This window comes from Aptenodytes forsteri, unplaced genomic scaffold (genome assembly GCF_000699145.1).
Source record: "Aptenodytes forsteri isolate BGI_AS27 unplaced genomic scaffold, ASM69914v1 Scaffold73, whole genome shotgun sequence".
Taxonomy (NCBI): domain Eukaryota; kingdom Metazoa; phylum Chordata; class Aves; order Sphenisciformes; family Spheniscidae; genus Aptenodytes; species Aptenodytes forsteri.
This window is the reverse complement of record NW_008796215.1, coordinates 1,686,702-1,707,961: the sequence shown is the minus strand read 5'-3', so window position 1 is coordinate 1,707,961 and position 21,260 is coordinate 1,686,702. Positions and strand designations below refer to the sequence as shown.

At 42.3% G+C, this 21,260-nt stretch overlaps 1 protein-coding gene across 1 annotated transcript; it reads right to left on the bottom strand.

Annotated features, from left to right (window-relative positions):
* Positions 1-4,479: 4,479 nt before the first annotated feature.
* On the bottom strand, positions 4,480-21,176 carry NOBOX (NOBOX oogenesis homeobox). Its single transcript, XM_019474440.1, has 9 exons — positions 21,086-21,176; positions 18,010-18,705; positions 17,489-17,595; positions 16,808-16,926; positions 15,747-15,880; positions 8,207-8,477; positions 7,308-7,645; positions 5,093-5,440; positions 4,480-4,505 (listed from the first exon to the last, which is right to left on the bottom strand). The coding sequence occupies exons 1-9, from the start codon at positions 21,174-21,176 to the stop codon at positions 4,480-4,482; spliced, it is 2,130 nt and encodes a 709-aa protein (XP_019329985.1).
* Positions 21,177-21,260: the final 84 nt, after the last annotated feature.

Here is a 21,260-nt window from a genome sequence, read left to right as displayed (position 1 = left end):
CCTGCCGCCGCTTCTCTGACGTGCCTCTCGCTGTGGCATGCCCAGAGGAAGGCGGGGGGAAAGAAAAAACAAAAATAAAATAAAAATTTAGAAATAAAATTAAAGAAAATAAAAAATAAAACCCCAGCTTCCCCAAGAGGCTGGGTTGAGGAGAAGCGGCCATGTGATTTCCCTGTTAAAGGTAAGGAGGAAACCACCTTCCCCTAGAAGAAAGGGATACCGGTTCCCCTCCCCGACAACTATGCGGGGGCTTCTGCCTCGGCCTCTCCCTTGCAGCAGGGAGCACTGGAGGAGCTGGGGTCCCTCTCCGCCCCAGGACCAGAAGGTGAGGTGGACCCAAGAGGTACACTTTGCAGGTAAAACGTGCCGCTTTCTCTCTTGTTCACATTGTGCTCAAAATTCCTGAAAAGAAACCAGAGGAACTCCATCCCCTTGTTCCAGATGCTGTAAAAAATACACAGTAAGCACAGAGAGCACAAGAAGTGTCCCAAGAGGGTGGCATATATGCCTGTATATAACTGGAACCTTTAAGCTCCTGGCTACTTACAGCTGCCTTGCCGTAAAATCAAACACTTTTCTGCAGTTCATTTCTCCAGCAACAACCCTTAGCGGGCTGCTATCACAACCCTGGTCTCTGTGAAGCTTGTTGGCTTAACGTTCAAGATTTACCAACCCTTGTCTGATGGGATCACGCAGATGTGGGCGTGTGGGACACACAAGAAGACTAAGCAATGCGTCCCGGAGTTCCTCAGTGTTGCTTTTGATGACTTAAGCTGTGCATCTTATGCTGAGCAGTTTCATCTGGCAGATTTATTATCAGTTCTGAAGGTATGGTTATCATTAAGCTAAATGAGGTATCACAGGTGTTTCCATGCTTGCCAGCATTTAGCTATGAAGATGCATGGCACTGTCAGATAATGGATTTGTTTTTGTTTTTTAATGTATTGTTCTTGTGCTTAGCACAGCCATGTGAAGAAAAATCAGTACTTACCATTCAGCAATAGGTTATTTTCTCATGCTATTTGTAGCAAACTTTATAATAAGCAATGCAAAGAATACCTTGGGAATTTCAACTGCTAAACTGAATAAATGTTGATACTTCCTAACGTATCCCGCTTTACAGAAACTAAGAAGCCTGTAAGAAAAGATTTCTCTTTATGACTAAAACAGAAGAGTTAGTTCACGAGGTTTTATGTGCTCTCACCACATAAAACAGGACTTGCTTGTAGAAAATAATGTCTACTTGCTGGCTAAGGCACATAGGAAAATATGTGCCTTAATATACCAAATCTACCTGTTTATACATCAGCTATTTAGAAGTAGCAGAAGGTTAACAATTTAATTATGTTAAAATATGCAATATAGAGGCTAGATACGCATATGTGAGTGTGTGCGTGTGTGTACTGTTCAGCCAAACAGCCAGGCTTTGGGTAACCGGACAAAACCTTACAGCTGCTTTCCTTCTGTGGAAACGTGCTTGCGACAATATCCTCGCTCTCATTTCCAGTCTTACAACAATGGTACTGAATTAGTCCAATACAAATACACACATCCACAATTTGGCTTTCCACTGTGTAAAACCTCTTCATTAATTAGGAAAAAAACACAGTAATACTTGATTACACACACAGCTATATCCATTTGCACCAAGTCTGACTTGCTTTGAAATTCTGACTACTTGGCATGGCGCTTCCAGTTAAAATCACGACACAAGGGCAAAACAATTCTTCACTTCGAAAGAGGAGATGCCACAGTCACAAAGCCACGGCATTTTGAATTTTGATCCTGCCACCCTAACAAAGTGAGCCTTCTTGAGACTTAATATGCAAAGAAAATACCTAATAAAAGCACACAGGGACCTAAACCCAAAGTGTTAGTACAACTTGTACCTCATTTTACTAAAAGTAAGTTGCGGCAGGGAAAATAGCACGAGGCGACTGAGGAGTGATGAGATTCCAAGAGATTGGTGCAGCGTGTATTGCAGGTATAACAGACAGGCTCACAGAAATGTCTAAGACTCTTCACCTTGGTGGGCGGCCCGGCACAAGGTCAAGGGCTGTCGTTGCTTCTGCCAGTGGCAGCACCGGGCAAAAAAACCCCTCTGCGTACCTGTGGAGTAACCTTGGTTTAGCGCCAGCGAAGTCACTGGAACCACAGAAGGGATGAATCTGGCCATCTGTGTACTCCCAAGTACCCACCCTTTCCTCCAGCTGTTAACAGCGATATGACAGAAATCTCAATTCAAAACTTCAAGCCCAATTGAACCTGGCAGTTTTAAGGTACAAGCATGGAAATGAATCAAACTATGCCACTCAAACCGTTCCTGGAGAAGCCTACGTTTTATCCAAAAGCTTGAACACAAAAGATTTTCCATTTCAAAAATTTGACTGTGCTCATTCAGTCCCCAAACTTTTTGAGAGTGCATCACATAGTACTTAGTGATCCTGAATGTCCAAATGACGTTTTTATGGGAAATGTCGTGGGCAGAATACACAAGCTGGCTGCACGACTGTGCCACCAACAGCATCCAAAAGGCGCATTTCTGAAAATAAGTGCTTCTCAAAAAACACCCTAAATTATTTTTTTCCTTTCTGCAAGAGAAGGGGCAGGTAGGGGCGGACAAGCTGGCATTCTGTTGGTTTTGTCCTCTTCATCTCCTGGAGGGGTTGTTTTTGAATCCAGGCAAGATACATAGCCAGCCCTAGCTATGAAGAATTCTGCCGTCGTCACCATTAACAGTTTTCAGAGCGCACTTGTTCAGCTGTGGATGTCTGAAACAAGTGTGCATTAAGGCATGTTCCCCACCAGTTCTCAGCCTGTTACAGACAGTAATAAACTTTTGCTCTAGGAAGTGAAAATTCCAGAATCTCTATACAAATCTGTAGATTTGGGATATATATCTGTCCCTGACTATACTGCTTAGTCTTCAGCAGCCTTCAGCCACTGCCAGACATAAACCAGTGTTTTACAAGACATAGGAGAAAGAAAAAGGAGAGGAGCAGCAGCATTCAACTCCTGCCAGACACTCTTTATGAACAGACTATGGAAAAAGCAAAACGAAAGACCTGATAACATGTAATTTCACGAGGTACAAGAGGGGCACCCAGATCACTGTAAATATAAAAATTACTCGGGCCTTGCCTGTGTCCAAAGGGCAGTGGAAAGGCTCAGGGTCAAACACAGAAGGTATCAAAGGAAATGCACCTCCAGCTTCCTACAACTCAATGGTCTTTCCTCAAAAGGACACTGCGAGAGCCTGACATACGTTTTAGCCCACACATTCAGGTGGTTAAAGCTCTTTTGGGAACCACGGTTCCTAGGGGCTGCACAGCCACTTGTTTATGTACCGGAGTAAACAATCTCTTCACTTGAGTCCTCTGCCACTGCTGCTGATGACTGATTTCAGAGACACACTTTATCCGTTTCCTAGGCTGACAGTCCCAGGTAAAGCAGAAGCCGAGACTATCAAGCCAAGATCGTTTGCTCTACTGAACTACTCCTGCTAACACTGCAGCGTGACAGTCCCACAGTAAGACTTGAGTAATGCAAGAGAAAAGCCACAGTTACGAAACATTAAACTGCAACACATCCTAACGGGATGCAGACGTAAATGCAAGGCATAACCCACATAAACCGTCCACAGTTCCTATTAACCGAAAAAGACAGTAGAGAGTTTAAGCCCTTTTGAAATAACTGAGCCACCTCAGCAATAAACTGTTGGGTCAGTCCCACAGATGATGACCAAGTACCTCAAGAAAGTGGTACCCACCAAATATTTAAGTTATCAACGAATTCCTAAAAAATTTTGAACAATACAATCCTCAGATATTCAAACCCATCTACAATTCAAACAGGATGCTAAACCAATTAATAACTGATAGAGATCTGGTTACACTGCTGGCATTTATAGTTACGGTTTTGCTGCCATTTATTGTTATAGTTTTATATTGAAAATTAAAAAAAAAAAAGTAATTCAGGGCTAGCAAACGCCATGGACTTCCCATCACACTTCTTGCACTATCTGGAGTCCCTAAAATTAGGTGTAGTTGCTGGAGTTCCTCCCCCTGTTTTGCATGCGTCTTATTCTTCCTGGGCTCTCTTCCCACATATTCCAGGACACCAGCCATACCTTCTGACTCTTGCATGATCTGGAATTTTCCACCTACCTGTGGGACTCTGGTGCCTGTATCAGCTCTTTCCTGTCTGTGAGCTCCTCAAGATTAGAATTCATTAAGAAGAATAAAGTCAGGAGATTTGCAAAAAACACAGACCAGAAGCTTTTATTGATTGAAATTTCCCTGCTTCTGGCCTCAGCGGGAAACTAATCATAGCAACAAGAAAAAAAACACAACCCAAAAAAAGAAACAAAAAAGCGCTTCTGTTGCAAATGCTATTCTTCTCGTCTTTTTGTCTCTTCTTATTTTGCAGTTTAAAATGGTAATGTTTCCTCTTCCTTTGTTTTTTTCTCAAAGTGCAGCATCAGTCATTAGTGTCGTCTTTAATATCTGAAGAAAAAACAAACAGATTCATAAGAAAACGTGATCTCACGTGACACAGAATAACTTGAATTTTTTCAAATGTTTTATATTTCAAAATTGGACACACACACCCAAACAATATTTAAGGCATAGGACACCTTTCAACAAATCTAGAGTAAGGTAATTTTGTTTCCAAAATAGAAGTCTGAAAATGGAAATCCAAACAGAAAGCTCTCCCTTCCCCTTCCCCTCTTCTTGCTCAGGAAGTTCTGCCTTGAAGAGAGGTGTATATGCCTCTGGATTATCTTACAAATAATCACTCCTGTGTAGCCATTCAGCTCACAACAGACGATGTCTGACAGAGGACAGAACTTTGCCATCTATTTTACTGACCTGTAAGTCCCCATTTCTAAAAATAGGTGAATCTAAGAACTAGATATAGGATAATGGGACCCATCGTGGACAGCAACCCAGGGGAAAAAAAAAGTTACATTCCCATTCATGCCACAGTTTTGATCCTGGATTCAGAGGAGCTACTACTGTCTTGGAACTCTTTCTTTATCCCCCCCTTCTCAAAAAAAAAACCAACCCAAAACAGCTGGCCTTTCAGTTACCAACAATAGTCTCTCCTTTCTTGCTGCTACTCTCTACTTCCTCTCTTTCAGCGAGCGATGTCAACTCTGGCTCTGTTTTGTGGTTCTGGTCTGTACTCTGGTCTGGTGGTGTGACTCCCTTTTGCTTTCCAGTATGTGGCATGGATCCCAGTGTTGTTCCGTTGGGCGCTTGAAGAAAATATGGAGAGGAGGGCAGGCAAGGCGGCTGAGTGTAAGAAATCTGCTCTGTGAAGTACTGTCCTCCTGTTGTGCTAGAAAATGGCATTTGTGAGCGCAACTGGTTCGAGAATGGAGCTCCCTGCATGTAGAAATCATTCCAGGGCACAGCTTGATAGGTATTGATGCCTGCTGAGGAAAAAGCAAGCAAGAAAGGACAGAGTAATGAAAATAAGGAAAGCAGGATTAAAACCATGTATATGTAAAAATGTGTATGTTGTGCTTAAGAGAGCATCCTCAGTGCAAATACAGCATTACAGTTATGCCTTCACGGTTACTGCAGTAGAGCAGACATCACACACATATGAAGGTTAACTTTGTTGTTTACATTGCAGTGTGTTTATCCAGAACATAGTTATTAGGAGGAAAAACTTAAGAAGTTCATAGCATTGTTATAATCTAAAAACCATGATGCCACTTCAGCACAGATCCTGAGTGTATGTAATGATATTAGACACACACACACACTCCCAATTTTTTTTCCTCCACTCCTATTTTCCAAGTTAGCTCTGCAAAGCATAAGCTGGATGCTTAATCTTCACCTTCATTTATTAAGGCTGCAATCCAGGAAGCAGGAATGTTTTTTAATTAATATCTATAATTGAACTAAACTGCTCGCTTGCTTACATGCTGAAGTAAGAATGACGGGTGTGTCTACACTGACAGATTGGTTCCCTCCCCACTGCACTTCTGGAAGCCCAGGCCCTGGTCATCCACACTGCGTAACAGCCACAGCATCCCTTCCTTGAACAGAAGTATGGAATAAGAGACCATCAACTCTGCCTCTGTTCCTTCAACAATCCTCCAACTTTATCAGTCCTAACAAGGCTTGCACCTTTACACATCCCTTTATGCTCGCACGACATGCCCCAAGGCATGCAGCACACACTTCTGGCATCACGCTATAAAAATATTAATTTGGTTGCTGGGACACAGCCCTCTCATTACTTCTGGCACTTCAAACTGAAAAACCACAGAAAATAAGAATGATGCCCTACAACCAGAGAGGAGAACCAGGCCAAGTGTGCTAGATAGCATGGGTGCTGCCAACCTGTTCTGGAGAATGTTAGCCATGAACAGCGTGAACATGAGCCAGCTTGCACCCATCGGCCTGTGAGTAAGACTTCTCTCTCTGACAAGGTCCACAAAAACGGTACAAAAACAGGAGCAGCATCTGTGGTCTGAAAACTCTATTCTCTTATGTGATAAGAACAGAGATGTATTTTTTAGACTGTGAGCTTAATTCAACAAACCTGACAGTCCAAAGAAATAAACTGCAATAGTTTATCTTTTGGTTGTACTTGGGCTTGAACGACTTCAAAATACAAATCCCTGACACAAAACAAGGAGACTGACAATGCTATTTTTACCTAGTTACTTTTTAGAAAATTATGCTGAAGTGCTTTAATCTAAGTGGTGTTGCAAATTCATGTCAGAAAAAGAAAAAGAAAGAAGCTATATCCACACTCTGTTGGCCCCTGTCTCTCACTCTCTTCTTTTGCACTACCCTAAGATCCGTAACATTCTTTCAAAATGGTTTCTGCAGAAGCCCAGCAGAGTTAGAAGCCTGTTTTTCTTGCTGTCTCCAACTATTCCATTTGCTGTGGCACCTTTTTCACTTTGCACCCTTGACCCCCACCCACATACACCGAAGGCATGTTAGTTTGCACAACAGTACACTCCTGAACAAAAAAAGTTAGCTCTCCATAACAGACAAAACCGTTGCACTACCTGTCATATTCACATAACACTCTCTCTGGCATGCAGCTTATGTAGTAACTTTTGATTCCAATCATTGCGTTACTCAGCACTTTAAAAAAAGTATACAAGGAAATTATAAAAAAAAAAAGATGGGCAGCATATATATATTTGTGCATGTATATGCACATTCCTTCTTTCTGTCACAGTTATCAGTAAAACCACTGCTCATCCTGAATGCTTCAGGGTATTGTTCCGTTACTCCAGAGGAGCGGGATGCCAAAAGATTTCAGAAATTTACCCGAGTTTCCACTTGGCTGCTGTAACAAGAGCTGTCCCCCCATGTGGTTTTGTACGTAGCCTTGTGTGGCTCCTGCTGCCCCATAGGTTACAACTCCACTGTTACCAGGTAAGGCGAGGAAAGCTGTATGGGACTCCGTGGGTGGTGTAGGAGTGAGGCGGACACTGGAGAGCACATTGCTGGTCAGGTGACCCGGCAGATGGTGGAACTGGGAGAGCTGGTGCTGCTGGGGATATTGGGGCAGCTGATAAATTCCACCCTGGCTGCTGTACGTGGTCTCTAGGTTGCCTGCCGACTCCAGCTGCTCAGGGTAATTGCATGAAACTGGTGAACTCAAACTGCAGAGAGCAAGGAGAGAGGCAATTCAGAGATTAAAGTAGGGTCAACAGCTACAGCAACCTGTACAATAAACAATTGTTTTATCTTCCCTTTGACAGCCGCTCCAACCCTTCCTCCCAAATGCCAGGCACAGGACAAGAGTAACAGAAACTACTCGAGCCAAGTGCTTTCACAGCAGGTTTCTTTAACAATGCGCACTAGTGGGGATTACCTTTCCTTCAGTTCTTCCCACTCTCCAAAGCACACCCCAAAGCACACCCACCCTCTCTCAAGGATTCCTTTTCACTGTGCTTCTGAACCCCACATTCACTTCACAGGCATGCAATTCTGAAAGCACTCTGATTAAAGGTATCACTTTTCTGACAGCAGGTGCCCTGTCCTACTACACACATTATACACTTTTTCATACTCCATTTAAAGGACATTCTCACTCCCACGTCTGACTTCTCATTTCTGCTCCCACCTATTTCCTTGTCCCATGTCCCACCTTCACCCTCCCAAGGCTTCTCTCAGGGTTCACTTTTTTCATCTCCCTCAGAGACAATCTCATCTGTTCCTACCCTTGATTCTGGATGCTGTAAGTGAAGGCCTCCCTGGAGCCATTTTCCTGACTGGACAAGCTGCATTCACTGTTGCGAGTGTCCAGCATCAAAGGAACAATATGACTCTGGGGGTTGAAGGACAGACTGAGAGGTAGGCTGGCCCTGCGGATGGGTGGAGGGCTGGGAAGACTAGGGAAGCACTCCGTTCTGCTGGAACTGAAGTTGAGTTGTGGTAATGCCTTTGTCTGAACTGCTTCACAAGATGCCACCATTCCTGCCACTGAAGAGACTGTGAATAAAAAGAGAGACTGTCATAGTATGCTGTCATACTGAAAATTAAAAGGAGCAAGCAGAGGAAATGACAAGAGCGGCAGAACAAAAAAGCAAGATGCTGGTGAAAGACTGGAGGTTAACTGATGGGAATAAAAGTAAGTAAGTACCAGCATTGCTGCTGGGAAGCAAAAGGGAGTAGTAGCAAGCTCTCTGGAGCAGAGGATGATGTTTATTGGTTAAATAAAATTACCTTCATAATTTCAGTCTCTGCATACTGGATTTATTCAGCTCTCAAGAAGGCAGCCAAATGAAGCAAAGTACTTCCTGGAAAAAGGCCAGGAACAATCCCCCAGCCATCTTCCATCTCTACTGTCCTCTGGGAAGAGTGTGCTGCACAGATTACCCTTTTGAAAAATTTAACTGTGGTTTGAAAGAAACAAAAGTGTGCCTTTAGAGATCCACTGTCTAGGCCATTTTTTAACCAAATTTTCACTCCTGGTTTGGCCTCTGATGAGTCATGGCAAAAAATAAAAAATGCAGAGATGTCAGCTGAAGGGCCTTGGGTAAAAAAAGCTGGGAGATGGAAAAGGAAACCAACACCATTTGGTTGCTAGAATCTTGTTTGGTGACCTGTCTCCTCAGTCACTGCTGGAAAAGGAGAGAGGAACAGTTTCCTACACAACAGCCTCTGTGGAAAGAGGACAATATAGGAAATGAAAAGGTCAGAATCATGTATGCTGGTGATCCAGAGTAACAAGTAACACAGAAGTTCAAGAAGCTTGCATATAGTGCAAGAGAACAAGATTCTCTTTTATTATGCCAAATAGCAAATGATTTCTCTCTTGAGAAGTGTAACCATCAGGTGTGCATGACAATTTGGAAATGACTTTTCAAGTCTAGCTGGGCCGAACCAGCACACGGATGAGGCAGATATGAGAACATATCACTGACTGTTCAGGTAAAGTTGGTGTACTCCCGCACATTGCAAAGCATTCAGGGAAAGCTAGTAGCATGGACAGTTTACAGCTGTACTTCACCCTTGCAGGCATACAGCGTAACATCAAATGAACTCCACCAGGTGTGAATCAAAGGCCTTAAAGATAAAACCTAAACATAAAGCTGCCACAGCAAGCATGAGCTACCTTTAGAGAATTTTGGTATGCATGCCCAGAGAGCTGATAAGGAGATTCCATTTCAACACCTTGCAGAACCATTTCTCAGATTCCCCAGTGTGCTGTGCAATTGTGCCTATCTTACTGCATCTTCCCACATTCAATTTTTTTCAACGTCTGCAACTATGGAAAGAAGGAGTCCTGACGTTTCAATGAAAACTTGAATAGCTCTGATTTTGGGCTTATTTAGAAAACTAGAGCAAAATCTAGAATGGTGTCTCTAAAGCATTCACATGCCCAGGCAATTCTCAGTGGTTTATTTTTTCTATTTGAACATACTACTTCTACATGTCAGGCAGCATCTATGATGCACCTGTCACATTCCTGTTTTTTGACACAGCACAGATCTAGTCCCACACAACAGAGCACTAGTCAAGACAACATTTAGTTTCCTCGCAAGTCAAAATGGCTTAGCCAGAAATGAAGCTGAAGATCTCTTCTGATTTTTTAAAACCTTCATTTGCACTGCTTTTCCTAACCATTCTGTCCCAGAATGTAGCAGTTCACCCAAACATTATGAAACAGCAGCCATACGGGGCACAACTTACCTGAAAAACAGTCTATATCCTGATAAAGCTTCAGCTCAATAATGACAGTAGCATTAGCTATTCTGCAGATGGCCTTAGTCTTGCTCAGGATGAATACAAGCAGTGTTAACAACATAGCCCAGGAAATCCGTTCTAAACCCACTTTCACACCTACTAAGAATTAAGTTCCGGTTTTGGAAATATTTGCAACACTTTGTGCAGATAATCTTTGTGGATCGTAGCAACAGGACCCACAGGCAACGAGATCGCGAAGACAGCACACACAGCCTCCAAAGAGCTGGTTCAGCCTTTTCTAAAGCTTCCTCTACTTCTCAGTCCTTTCAAAGAAAGACACTGAATTTGTATCTTCTGAATAAAGCCACAAACGCAGTAAGAAGAAACAATTCCCACAGAAGTAATATCTGCTAAATCTGACACTATATTTACAGAAGTTCCAGCATCTTGTTCAATGATGAATTCTGATCACTGGCTTGAGATAATGCTTACATTTTACAATTCTGTTGCTCTTCCTGACATTGATGTAGAGACAGATATCCTCAGAAGGCTTTCCAGTGAACATGGAAATGTAACAATAGGATTTTTTGTTTATCACTTCCACTATTTCTGGGTTTTCAGTCCATGAGATAACCTTGGGAATTTCTGGAAAGCAATTTAATAATTTGCAGCTTCAGATCTCTGAACCAGTCCTGGAGCTACACTTGTCTTAACTCAAGAATGGCTTTTCTAAGTCTTCAGCTACACAGCTGTCTTTCCCCCTACTATAGCTGCTTCCTCGACATCCTAGCAGAGTTAAGAGACCCATTCTTTAATGCAAATAGCTTCCAATGAATGGGACAGAGTCTTAAGTTAACAAAAATGGATGTGTATATTTCTACCAGGATGACTATGATTTCAGTCCTTCACCAGTCTTTGGAGGGATTTTCAGTCCTCCCTCTCTGTCTTGAAGGAGACAGAGGCCTATTCTAGAGAGGTGTCCGTGAACTTATAACAGGGCATGGTTTCAACTATGGTTTCAAGTGTGAAAACATGGTTTTCAAATGTTCTAGGAAGCTGCTTTCACTGTTGTTAACAGACCAGATCATGTGCTCAAGATTTGTTACCTGAGTGACACCTATCTGCATCGGAGCCCTTCCTCTTGACATCAGCCATACATGACTTTCTTAGTCAAGCACTTATTATGTTGACTCCAAAAGGCCTTGGCATGAGATGCCTGCAATGATTCAGGCAGTAACTATGCAGCTGTTTGCAGACTGTTTGGGAGGCTGGAGACCATGATTGTAACTGTTTAACGTTGTTGGGCACAACGCAGCTGATGTTGTTTACAGGCTGAGAAACCAGTCTAACTTCATAGGGTCTACTTGCTAGGGCTGCCTTCTCAAGCATCAAATCAAGTTCAGCAAAAGGCTCTATTACTATGAGTCTCTATGTCATACGCTATCCAATCCAGTTTCTTTTAATGAAACATGCCTGTGTAATTGCAGCATTTACTGGAACATTAAGAGCCATCACAAAGCTTTTCACAGATACACCTTCTTGAAATTATGAGAAAACACATCTTTCTTGTAAATGACAAGTAAAGTCTCAAATGACTTTTGAAAGTAGACAAAATATTAATCAAACTTAGGAGCAACGGTATCCTTCATTTAATGGACTGAAGATCAGTAAACCAACTTCGGTCTCTAACTGCATTGTTTGGAGAAGTGTGTCAGTCTGATCCCCTTCTGGATTATCAGTGCACCAGAACCTACCACTTGTTTAAAAGGTATGACTCTTGGTTGCCGTGTCAGCTACACATCATCAGCTTTAAAGTAATTTGATTAAAAGCCAGAATCCTATAAGTGAAATCATTAGAGCTTGTCATTTATTTACTGTTCTTTGACAGATCATGTCCAATTTCATCCAATTGCTCCCAGGACTTCCATTAGAATCCCTTCTCTGCCACTGAATAATCATCCTGCTATTTGCATAAGAGATACCAGCATAGGCTGGGCTCCTGACATGTGTCCTCAGCAAGATAGCCACGTGAAACAGAATATTTCCTGCAAAAGCACCAGTGGGGCAGAAAAATCTCCTCCCACAAACCAGAGGCATAGAAAGTAACTTTTCTTTCTAAAGGGTCAACTCTAAAGAAAACATAAGCCGGTGTTTTAAGTCAATGAATCACAGATATATATTCGTAAGAATCTCAGACAAACAAGAAAAACTTCAAATAACTGCAAATGTCAAAAAAACCTCCATTAATTTAAAGCAAGCTATGTGTCTAGCAAAAGTAATAAGAAAACAATTCTAAGATCAAAGCAAGCTCAAGATTGAATTTTTGAAGCACAAAAGGCTCTTATGGCTAATATCAAAATCAGAAGCTGTAACTGCCAGCAAGGTAGAGTACATCACAAATACAACTTGCTGGCATTTTTAATCAGCTTGTTTGGAGAACTGTACAAAACAGTGGGACATAAAAAAAAAAACCAAACACAAACCAACAGAGAGTCAGAACTACTAGCTAGAGGAAGTAAAGACAATGGCAAAGGTGGCACTGAACACTCTCCAAAGGTGTCGGGTAAAAGACTGTAATGTTCTCATGCACTTAAGTCATTTGCTTGTCATGCCGAAAGTGGTTAAACACACTGCTAACAAGGAAAGCAGCTGAATAGCCACTCCCATTAGGCCACAGTCTGTGGGTACAAACTGCACCAATGCGCACAGGTCACAGATTATTTTGCTGAAGCCTGCCATGAGCTGTTTCCACAAGGGCCACTTTTACTAAGCAATTGTTTCTGTCTTGTAAATTGATGACCTTTTTATTCATTTGTTCCCTCTTTTATTTTGCTTCTGTTACTTCGGATTTTACCCTATCCAAGTTTTATCTCCTCCATTTTCTGAGATACTGTAATAAAGAAAATAGGTGGACCCTGAATGGCCCTATTTATTGACAAGCTTTTTTTCTGAACAAGGAGGCTGAATGAATTCAAAAGTCGCATTGTCTTTCATTTTTCTTCCGTTTCGTTTTCTGCTTTCATTCTTAAAGAGAAAAGTCTGCCTACACAATGCTAGATAACAAAAAAAACCAAGTTTCATTCCCCATGGTGGTGTTATCCTGCATCTAGTAAGGCAAAACTGTGACTGAAGCTTTTCCTGCGATTATGCCGTACAGATCTCTCTTCTATAAGGACTCTCTACACCTAGGAACAGTCTTTTTCCTCAGAGGGAGCACTAACTTAGGTCTCCGCTCTGCCCAGATGCCAATTTTCCCATGACTTGTAGGAACGTAATTTTTTAAGACTTCCACCTTCCATCAATTTTTATTAAACAAATTTGGAGGGCAGGGTGGGTTTCATAAACAAAGTGAGTGTGTGGCTCATTACATACACCATACTCCTCCCTTCCCTCAGGAAACCAGGTTAAAAACCAATCATCAAACATCACAGTTTGTGTGCATTAGCAAAGCATGCCTCTTTTCTGCAAAGTGATTTAGAAAAGGTACATTTTTCCAAACAGATCGGTGTCTGGAAAGTATTTACCAGCCTTAGGTGACACAAATAGATTTCATTACTTCTTGCCCAGCATGATTTAAAGAGAACAAAGGGAAGCTTGTTCCCTCACATAGATGTAGCAGAATGAAGTACATTCTCATCTTCACACGTCCTTAACACTGAAGATACAGGGGTTTCAGACAAGCAAAGGAAGCATGTGTTTCATAAAAGCCAGATGCATACACAGTAAATGCAACAGGTGGCAGTCAGCACCAAGTTCAAAGGATTCAAGGAGTAAAAACCCAGCTATCTTTATCACTCATTTTCTCACATACCCAGTCCACTCTCGGGGACATTCACTTGCCCTTTTTCTTCCTTACACATTGTACAAAGAATTCAGACGGGACATTTCTTTCCTATCAGAAAGACTGCTTGTGTTTTCCATATGGAGAATTGCATCCCAGTGTGCAGATTCCCCAGAAAGAAATTGCTCAATACAGACAGATGACAAGATCACATCCCTGAATGAAACTTTATTTCTCTAACAAATACACTCTCTCTTGACTGAATAGCATGTCTGCAGATGTACTTTAGGAACCAGGAGAGTTCTGAATACAAGTGTAAAAATACAAGGATGTTTGGTTTGTTTCTTGTAAAGTAATCATTTTGCAAAATCTTGGTCTTTATCTAATTAAATACTGGACTCAACAGACTGCACTACTTCATCATTCTGGGAAGCACTGAATTATTCAAACACTGACCATATTTACTCTGCTGCAAGTGGAAAAACTGGAACTAACTGAATTACAGTCATATTGGTTAAACAGCTCATAGAATTGACTAAAGTAGTCCTTGCCTTGAGACTATGACAGGCAAATTTAAATGACAGAAGTGCTAAATTACGGTATCAAGAAAGTATCTCAATTAAGTACTTTTAGCATACATATCTATTTATTAGTATTCTAAGCTTATTGATACAATCTTATAGTTGCTTTCTACAGTGCCAAAATCCTTTTAAGGTATCAGCACTATTAAAAAAACATTAATGTCTTTGGGTCATTATTAGAAAATCACTTGCACAGAACTGCCCTTAATACTGATAACCCTGTATATTTAGAATACAATGAGGGGGCAGAAATGATGGCATGAAATTCAAAAGAATTAATGACACTGGGAAGCAAGAAAATACACACAACAGTACCACATGTCAGCACATCTATTGATTGGGATATCTGTTCCTAAGTGGTGAAGTCCTCATCACTTTGGAAATATTTTCAAGTTGTGCCAACTTGGAAACATAAAAATATATAGGAAATGCTTTAGGGAACAGTCCTGACTCTAGGGAATGCTCCGATACTCCACACATGAATAGACAATTCAACAAATCCTCTCTTTCAGTTCAGGTAGAAAACTGGTCCAACAGCACACCCCACTGACTTCCAACAACACTGCAAAAGCAATTAAATTAAGCTGTATGCTTAAGAACTCAGCTAGTCTCACTCCCTCAAGGTCTTGCACAAAATGGAAAATTGCACTGGCTGGAGAAGTCAAGGAACCTCCTCTGGAGATTTAAAGGTATGGAGTACCTGAGGGAGGCTCTACAACCCCAACAGTTTATACAATGCACATTCCTCACACAGCTCTGCAGGTTGTACACAGACTGCAGGTTGTAGCCAGAACATTACAATCTAAACCAGAATATGAGATGTGTGTATCTGCCATGAAGAGCAAAATAACCAGAATAATACTTTCATCATCATTCAGAGAAGCAGTACCAGTGTCAAACAGCTATTACGGAAGAATGCCCCGATCACGTATCCTTATGAAGTCATATTCAGACTTCCTTGCTGGCTTGTGCTAGGACATGAATAAGGACTGCAAATTTGGCTCTAGCGTTAGCACGGAGGAACCACCGTGCTGGTACATAGCTGGTAGATACTCAACTAGCAGAGAGCTGTTAAACCTGGTGTTTGGACTTTTTGGACTGATGGCATAGGGCTCTCGCATGACCTTCCCTAAAGTGTTTGGGAACGTACCAGCACCAACAGCTAATGCTGCAGCTGTTCAAAATACTTGTGCTGATAGGGGGTCTCACCTGAGGAGGAGGCAAGTGGTGCAGGATGTCCACTGAGCAGGCTGGAGTAGTTCCCAGCTGTAGTGTCTACACCCAGCATGGCAGACTGGTCATGAGCAATGTCAGGCAATGGAGGCATGGGCAGAAGAGGTGCCCTGGAGGTATACACAAAGGGTATGAGCATGGACCAGAGGACAAGACAAGACATTACGACAAAGTATACACTCTTTTCACTATCCTACAATGGGCAAATCCTAGATCACTAGCAGGTGGAAAGGGCAAGCACTGGCTGACTTATGAGTGCAAGGAGAAACAGTGCAAGGGATGCTGTATCAACAGTATTTAGGGAAGCAGCCCAGGTCACTAGTGTGGAAAGGACAGGCAGCAGGGACAGTGCAATGAAATCAGTCAGGTGGTCTCCAATCTTTCACTTAATTTTTCTCTTTTCATTCTGTTTTCTCTGCAGGAAGACCCTTGCTCCAGATTGCCATAAATACCTCCCTGTGGAGACTAATGTCTTCCCTCGCTTACTCATTCACTGCCACTTGAAAGACCATCTATCCTCTCACATACTCCCTTCCCCCACTCCCCTATAAATGTCCCCTGCTCACCTATGAAAGATGCTAGCTTGTATTTCTTTGAAGAAGCCCATGACTTTGTAAGACTGATCTAAGCAAGCAGCATTTCCATTGCCAAGTGAAAATCCATGGAAATGGAAAGCAACGGTGGGAGAACTGGGATAAAAGAATTCCCAAGTGCACACAAAGCACCTGGCCAATGCATTCTCAGACACTAAAACTGAAGGGGTGATTCCACAGACCTTTCCATCTCATCCCTTGCTCTCTACGTGACTTAAGCCAGAGCAATTTCAACAGTTTTATTTCAAAACAGTGCTACAGGTTAATCAAAAGCACTTTTAAGAGGGTCCACTACAATTTGCCCAGAAATCTGACAGGCTACCGAGGTCCAACTCAATGGTCAGCTCTCAGTAACTTAAATGTAAAGGGGAAATGGCAAAGTAAAATATTTAATTCATTAGGTATCTATTGTGGAGAAATGAGAAAACAGAGTAAGTCCCTCACCCATAACCATCTGACCCAAAGGGGACTGACAGAGCTGATGATGTTGGATATTTTTTGTTGCCTTTCACACGCAACTTCTCCGATTTCCGCCACTTTGCCCTGCGATTCTGAAACCAGACCTGATAAACGGAAAGACAGGATGCATTCAGAGAGGAAACCATCTACACATGGGAATACAGGCAACAAATCAGCAATGACTGCCTCCACACATCACCAGGTGAGGCCAGAAACCTTTCTTCCAGAGAAAGGAACCTCAAAGAAACCTTTCTTCCAGAGAATCTGCAAGATTCATTGCAAACAGAAAGAGAAGAATAACAGCAGAAAGATACCCCCAAACACCAGTTTCCTTTGTTGCCCATTATCTTCAAGATAAAAGAGATTAACTCCAATCTCCTTAGCCTCTTTTACCTACCCATTATGTGTCTCATCTTAGGAAATGGGAAGAGATGGAGTACACAACCACAGACTCCACTGCCATTTTGGGTGGGGTAGTTGGTTGTGCAGCGTCCATCCCTGTGAGCTCTCTTCCTTCTCTTGTCACCAGTGGCAGGTGCAGACTCTATCCCGTTACTCATGAGCTCCTCTTTCCTTCCTACTCAAGCTCCTCCTCCCTGCCCCAGTCCCGCTCCGTCAATTTTCTGCACAGAACTCAGTCAGCACTGTTACCCACACAGGCGTTACCATGATACGCTGTGGTGTGACACCAACCACAGCCGCGATCTCCCTCCTCTTCTCATTGTCGGGGTAGTGGTCTTCCTGGAACATCTTCTCCAACTCTTCTAGCTGCTCTAGAAATGATGTATTGTTCAAAGAGAGAGAGGGGGGGAGTATGTGATAAGAAAAAAAAAAACAAAACAAAAGAAACAAGACAGAGGAAAAACAAAACAGAACATTTTTTACTATACTTAGAAATACATGAACAACATAAAAGATTTTTTTTTAAAAGTAAACCACAAAAATAAACAAAAATCTTCTTCCACAGTAAAACAAAGAGCATCGCTAGCGATGCTTCAAATATAAGGCACTCAGCAACCTTTATTTGAAAAAGTCTTCACACATCTAACAATGTAGAATGCATTGCAGTACCAGTTAGAGAAGTTCAGCACCTCCATGCTGTGCCTTCAGTATGGTGAAGGAAAGAAACGTCAGCGCCATTGGCACTACAAGTGTCACTGTCTGCCAGTGGGTTCCCCGGTATCTACCTGCACTATAGAAGGTGCGTGACTTCTTCCTGACTGGTGGTAGAATTTCTGGATTCTCAAGTAACTCTTTTTTTCCCTTGGTCCCATCATGGCTACTTCTGGATTCCAGAACTGAAGACACCTTGTAGGACTGCTGAGCTGCAGCGTTCGCTGAAGTGCATTTGGATGATCGGCGAGTAGCTGGGCCACACACATCCTGCCTGCAGAGGTCCCCAGGGATTCCACTAGATGCTTTCTCAGCGCACATTCCACTTCTATCATTACTTTTTTTCTTCTTTGCCTCCTTTTCAATCCCGTCAGAGTAATAGTTCTCACACTGTTCACGTGACCCTGACTGACCTGTGGGCTCCTGTGCAAATTCAACCACAGAAGGTGTGGGCACAGCCTTCACGTCACTGAGGAAATTTGACAGCTGTCCACACACTGAGGCAAGGTCGAGCTGGCCATCAAGGGCCGCTGAGTCTTGGGTAGTTGACCCAGTTGCCTGCAGGGTGCAGTATCTCCCATCTTCCTCCACCTTCTTTACAGGGCTGATCCTATCTTCTGTTCCCAAGGTATCCTCAACTTCTTCCTTTATAGCTGTGCTTTGGAATGCAGATAGCACACTGCTCCCTGTACTATGCCCAGCGACAGCATCAGCATCTACCACAAAGTGCTCAGTATTCAGTGATGTGTCCTCCTTCTCATGCTTGCACTCTACAAGGAAAAAATGAAAAACAACACCCCCACACACACTGTCTAAGCCAGATGTGCCTGGATGGCATGAGAAAAAGTGTGTGCCTGGATAGGAAGTTTCAGTTATGGGAGAAGGAAAACACTACACAATGAAACCCAGCAGTGAAAAGAACTAGAGAGTTCAAAATAAAGACAGTCACCAGGACAGAGTGCTGCTAGGAAAGCAACAGCAAAGAATGTGATATGGTCAATATGGAGATATTCGAACATCTGGGATGAGAAAAGCCTCATTTTGAGAATGAAGATGCCTGCAAAAACAACCAACTGTAAACTACAGGAAGAATTAATTCCAGACACAGATAATAAAGGGAAGGTTGCGGAATACAAATACAGTAGTGGGCAAACAGCACTGGGGATAACAAAGGCCTTTGGAATAAGGAACAGAACAAAAATCAATGACTTACCAAGACACTAAGTCTCACCTTATTAAAATGAGCAAAAGAAAAATACAAGCAAAATTCTGGTCTACTGTGTCAGCAGTGATTATCTGACAAATTACATCACTTTTTGATTTACAGAGGTTTCTGTTTCTTTCATACTCAAACTGGCCAAGCAAAACACAATTAATTGTACAAACTTCTAATAACTGCCTTAAATTAGTTTTCTGCAGCTTCAGCCACAACACTTATGAATAACACACTTACAAGATAGGTAATGAAATAGCCGGCTTGAGGACAAAAATCAGTGAAGAGTCTGACCAAGTTTAACAAAAAGCACAAACTGCATTACAATATGAGAGACTGAATAGTAGAAGACAGTCAGAAAGAACACAGCAAGAGAAATAATTAAAATAGGCAACAGAATAATAAAGAAGCATTATACTTTCCCAGCTGGCATATACATTTCCAAAAGAAGAAAACCCGCTGATTATCTCAGAATGTGTGAGTCTGTGTGATTTCTGCTCCTTAAAAAAAAAAAAAAGTGACTATTTCTTAAGAATAGAAAGTAGAATAATAAAACCAAAACCATATTATCTGCCTCTGTCTGGAAAGAGGAAAGTTTGAACAGACTGTTGGCAGCATTTCAGTTGTATGTGCCTACAGAGAAATGTGATTGTTTAATTTGGGGTGAAAAAGATCTAAAATAATCTCATTTCACTCTGTCCTACTTTTGATATATATTAGTGCAATGCCAAAATAAAGGACTTGCTTTCTGCCTCAATGTTTATTTCTTAAACAATTGTTAATCAAGAAGGAACCCCACAACACCAGTCAGATGGGAGAGTCTTCATGGAAGTATGAGGGGACGCCAGGCTGCTTTCAAGACCTTCTAATTTGCTTTTTACAGGATTAAGAGAACTGAATTAGTTGCAGGGGAAAGAAACAGAAGCAGGAAACTATGCAACTATAATACTTTGATCTTGTTAAGCAGCAACAGTTTCCACTGCTGTTAAATGAGGTGAAATATCCTGATGAGGAGGGTCAAGAACTGAGCAAGGCAGAAGCTGGCTATGTTCTATATAATTCCTTTTTCCACTGTCCTCCTCACTGCCTCTGAGCTCGTCTTGCTCCTTATGTGAAAAAGCTAGTATTTTCACGTCATCCATTCTGTCACTCACCCTCTGCCTCAAATCAGGAATAGCATTTTCAGCTTAGTGCTTTGATTTGAGAAGGCTTTTTACTTATTTTTATGCAAACAGCAATATGTGCTTACATCACAAAATACATTTCAAAGTCTTGTGTATGTACCTTGTATCTGCAGCAGAGAAAGAGATTGACACCTGGGAGTTTTATATCACCTACAGGAATATTTCTCCAAGAGATGGTAAATTACTGTCTCTATTTCTAAAACGTATAGCAAAGGCCTGACAACAACTTGGGATTGCCAAAGAAAAGACCAGAAATGAAAATAAAGTTTGGAGAGAAAGATAGGCCTTCATGGTAACAAATAGGGAGTTATCAAACCACTCCTTTCTCCCATCACTCATATGACAAGAGACTGAACATCATTTAGTCCCACTTTTAGTTAAACATAACCTTAAGCAGAAGGGATTTTAACTGACTGGGAACATCATACATAGAGAGCCTGGAACACCTGAGCTGCTGAAAGTGCATGAGCAGGAAGCAAAGTCCTCTTTTTCTTCTCATAACCACTTCCTTGGATGTTTCTTGGAACAAGGTAACCACTTGCACAATACAGCAAGATTTTTAAGGTTCTTTGATGCATGTGGTACAAAGCAACCTGAACACACACAGGGAGAAGCATCAGCTTCAGGGGTCCACCCACGCAAGCTCAGACAATGAGGTGGAAAACTGGACAGTGGGTGAAGGTGTTAAGTGCCACCAGCCTAGAAACCCAGAGGCAGCAGAAACCCCTCAGTGAGATACGAAGGAAAGCCCGCCTGCCCCCAACCCTCGCACCAGCTTGCCAGGTGCTTTTACAAGCCAGGTCACACGACGGCCATGCAGGCACCGGGCCGAGCCGCAGCCCATTGCCCAAAATCCCCCAAGGCACTCCGGGCAAAATGGCGGCTTGCCCCCAGGGGCAGGGTAACGCGGGGTCGCCTGCCCAAGGCG

Bases quoted from the DNA above. Each gene is read 5' to 3' on its own strand.
- NOBOX (XM_019474440.1), bottom strand. From the start codon at position 21,176: ATGGGCTGCGGCTCGGCCCGGTGCCTGCATGGCCGTCGTGTGACCTGG. The intron at 17,596-18,009 runs GTAGATACCGGG...CATCATTTCTAG, and splicing joins ACGCACCTTCTATAGTGCAG to AGCAGCTAGAAGAGTTGGAG. The intron at 15,881-16,807 runs GTGAGGGACTTA...GTATACCTCCAG, and splicing joins TTTGGGTCAGATGGTTATGG to GGCACCTCTTCTGCCCATGC.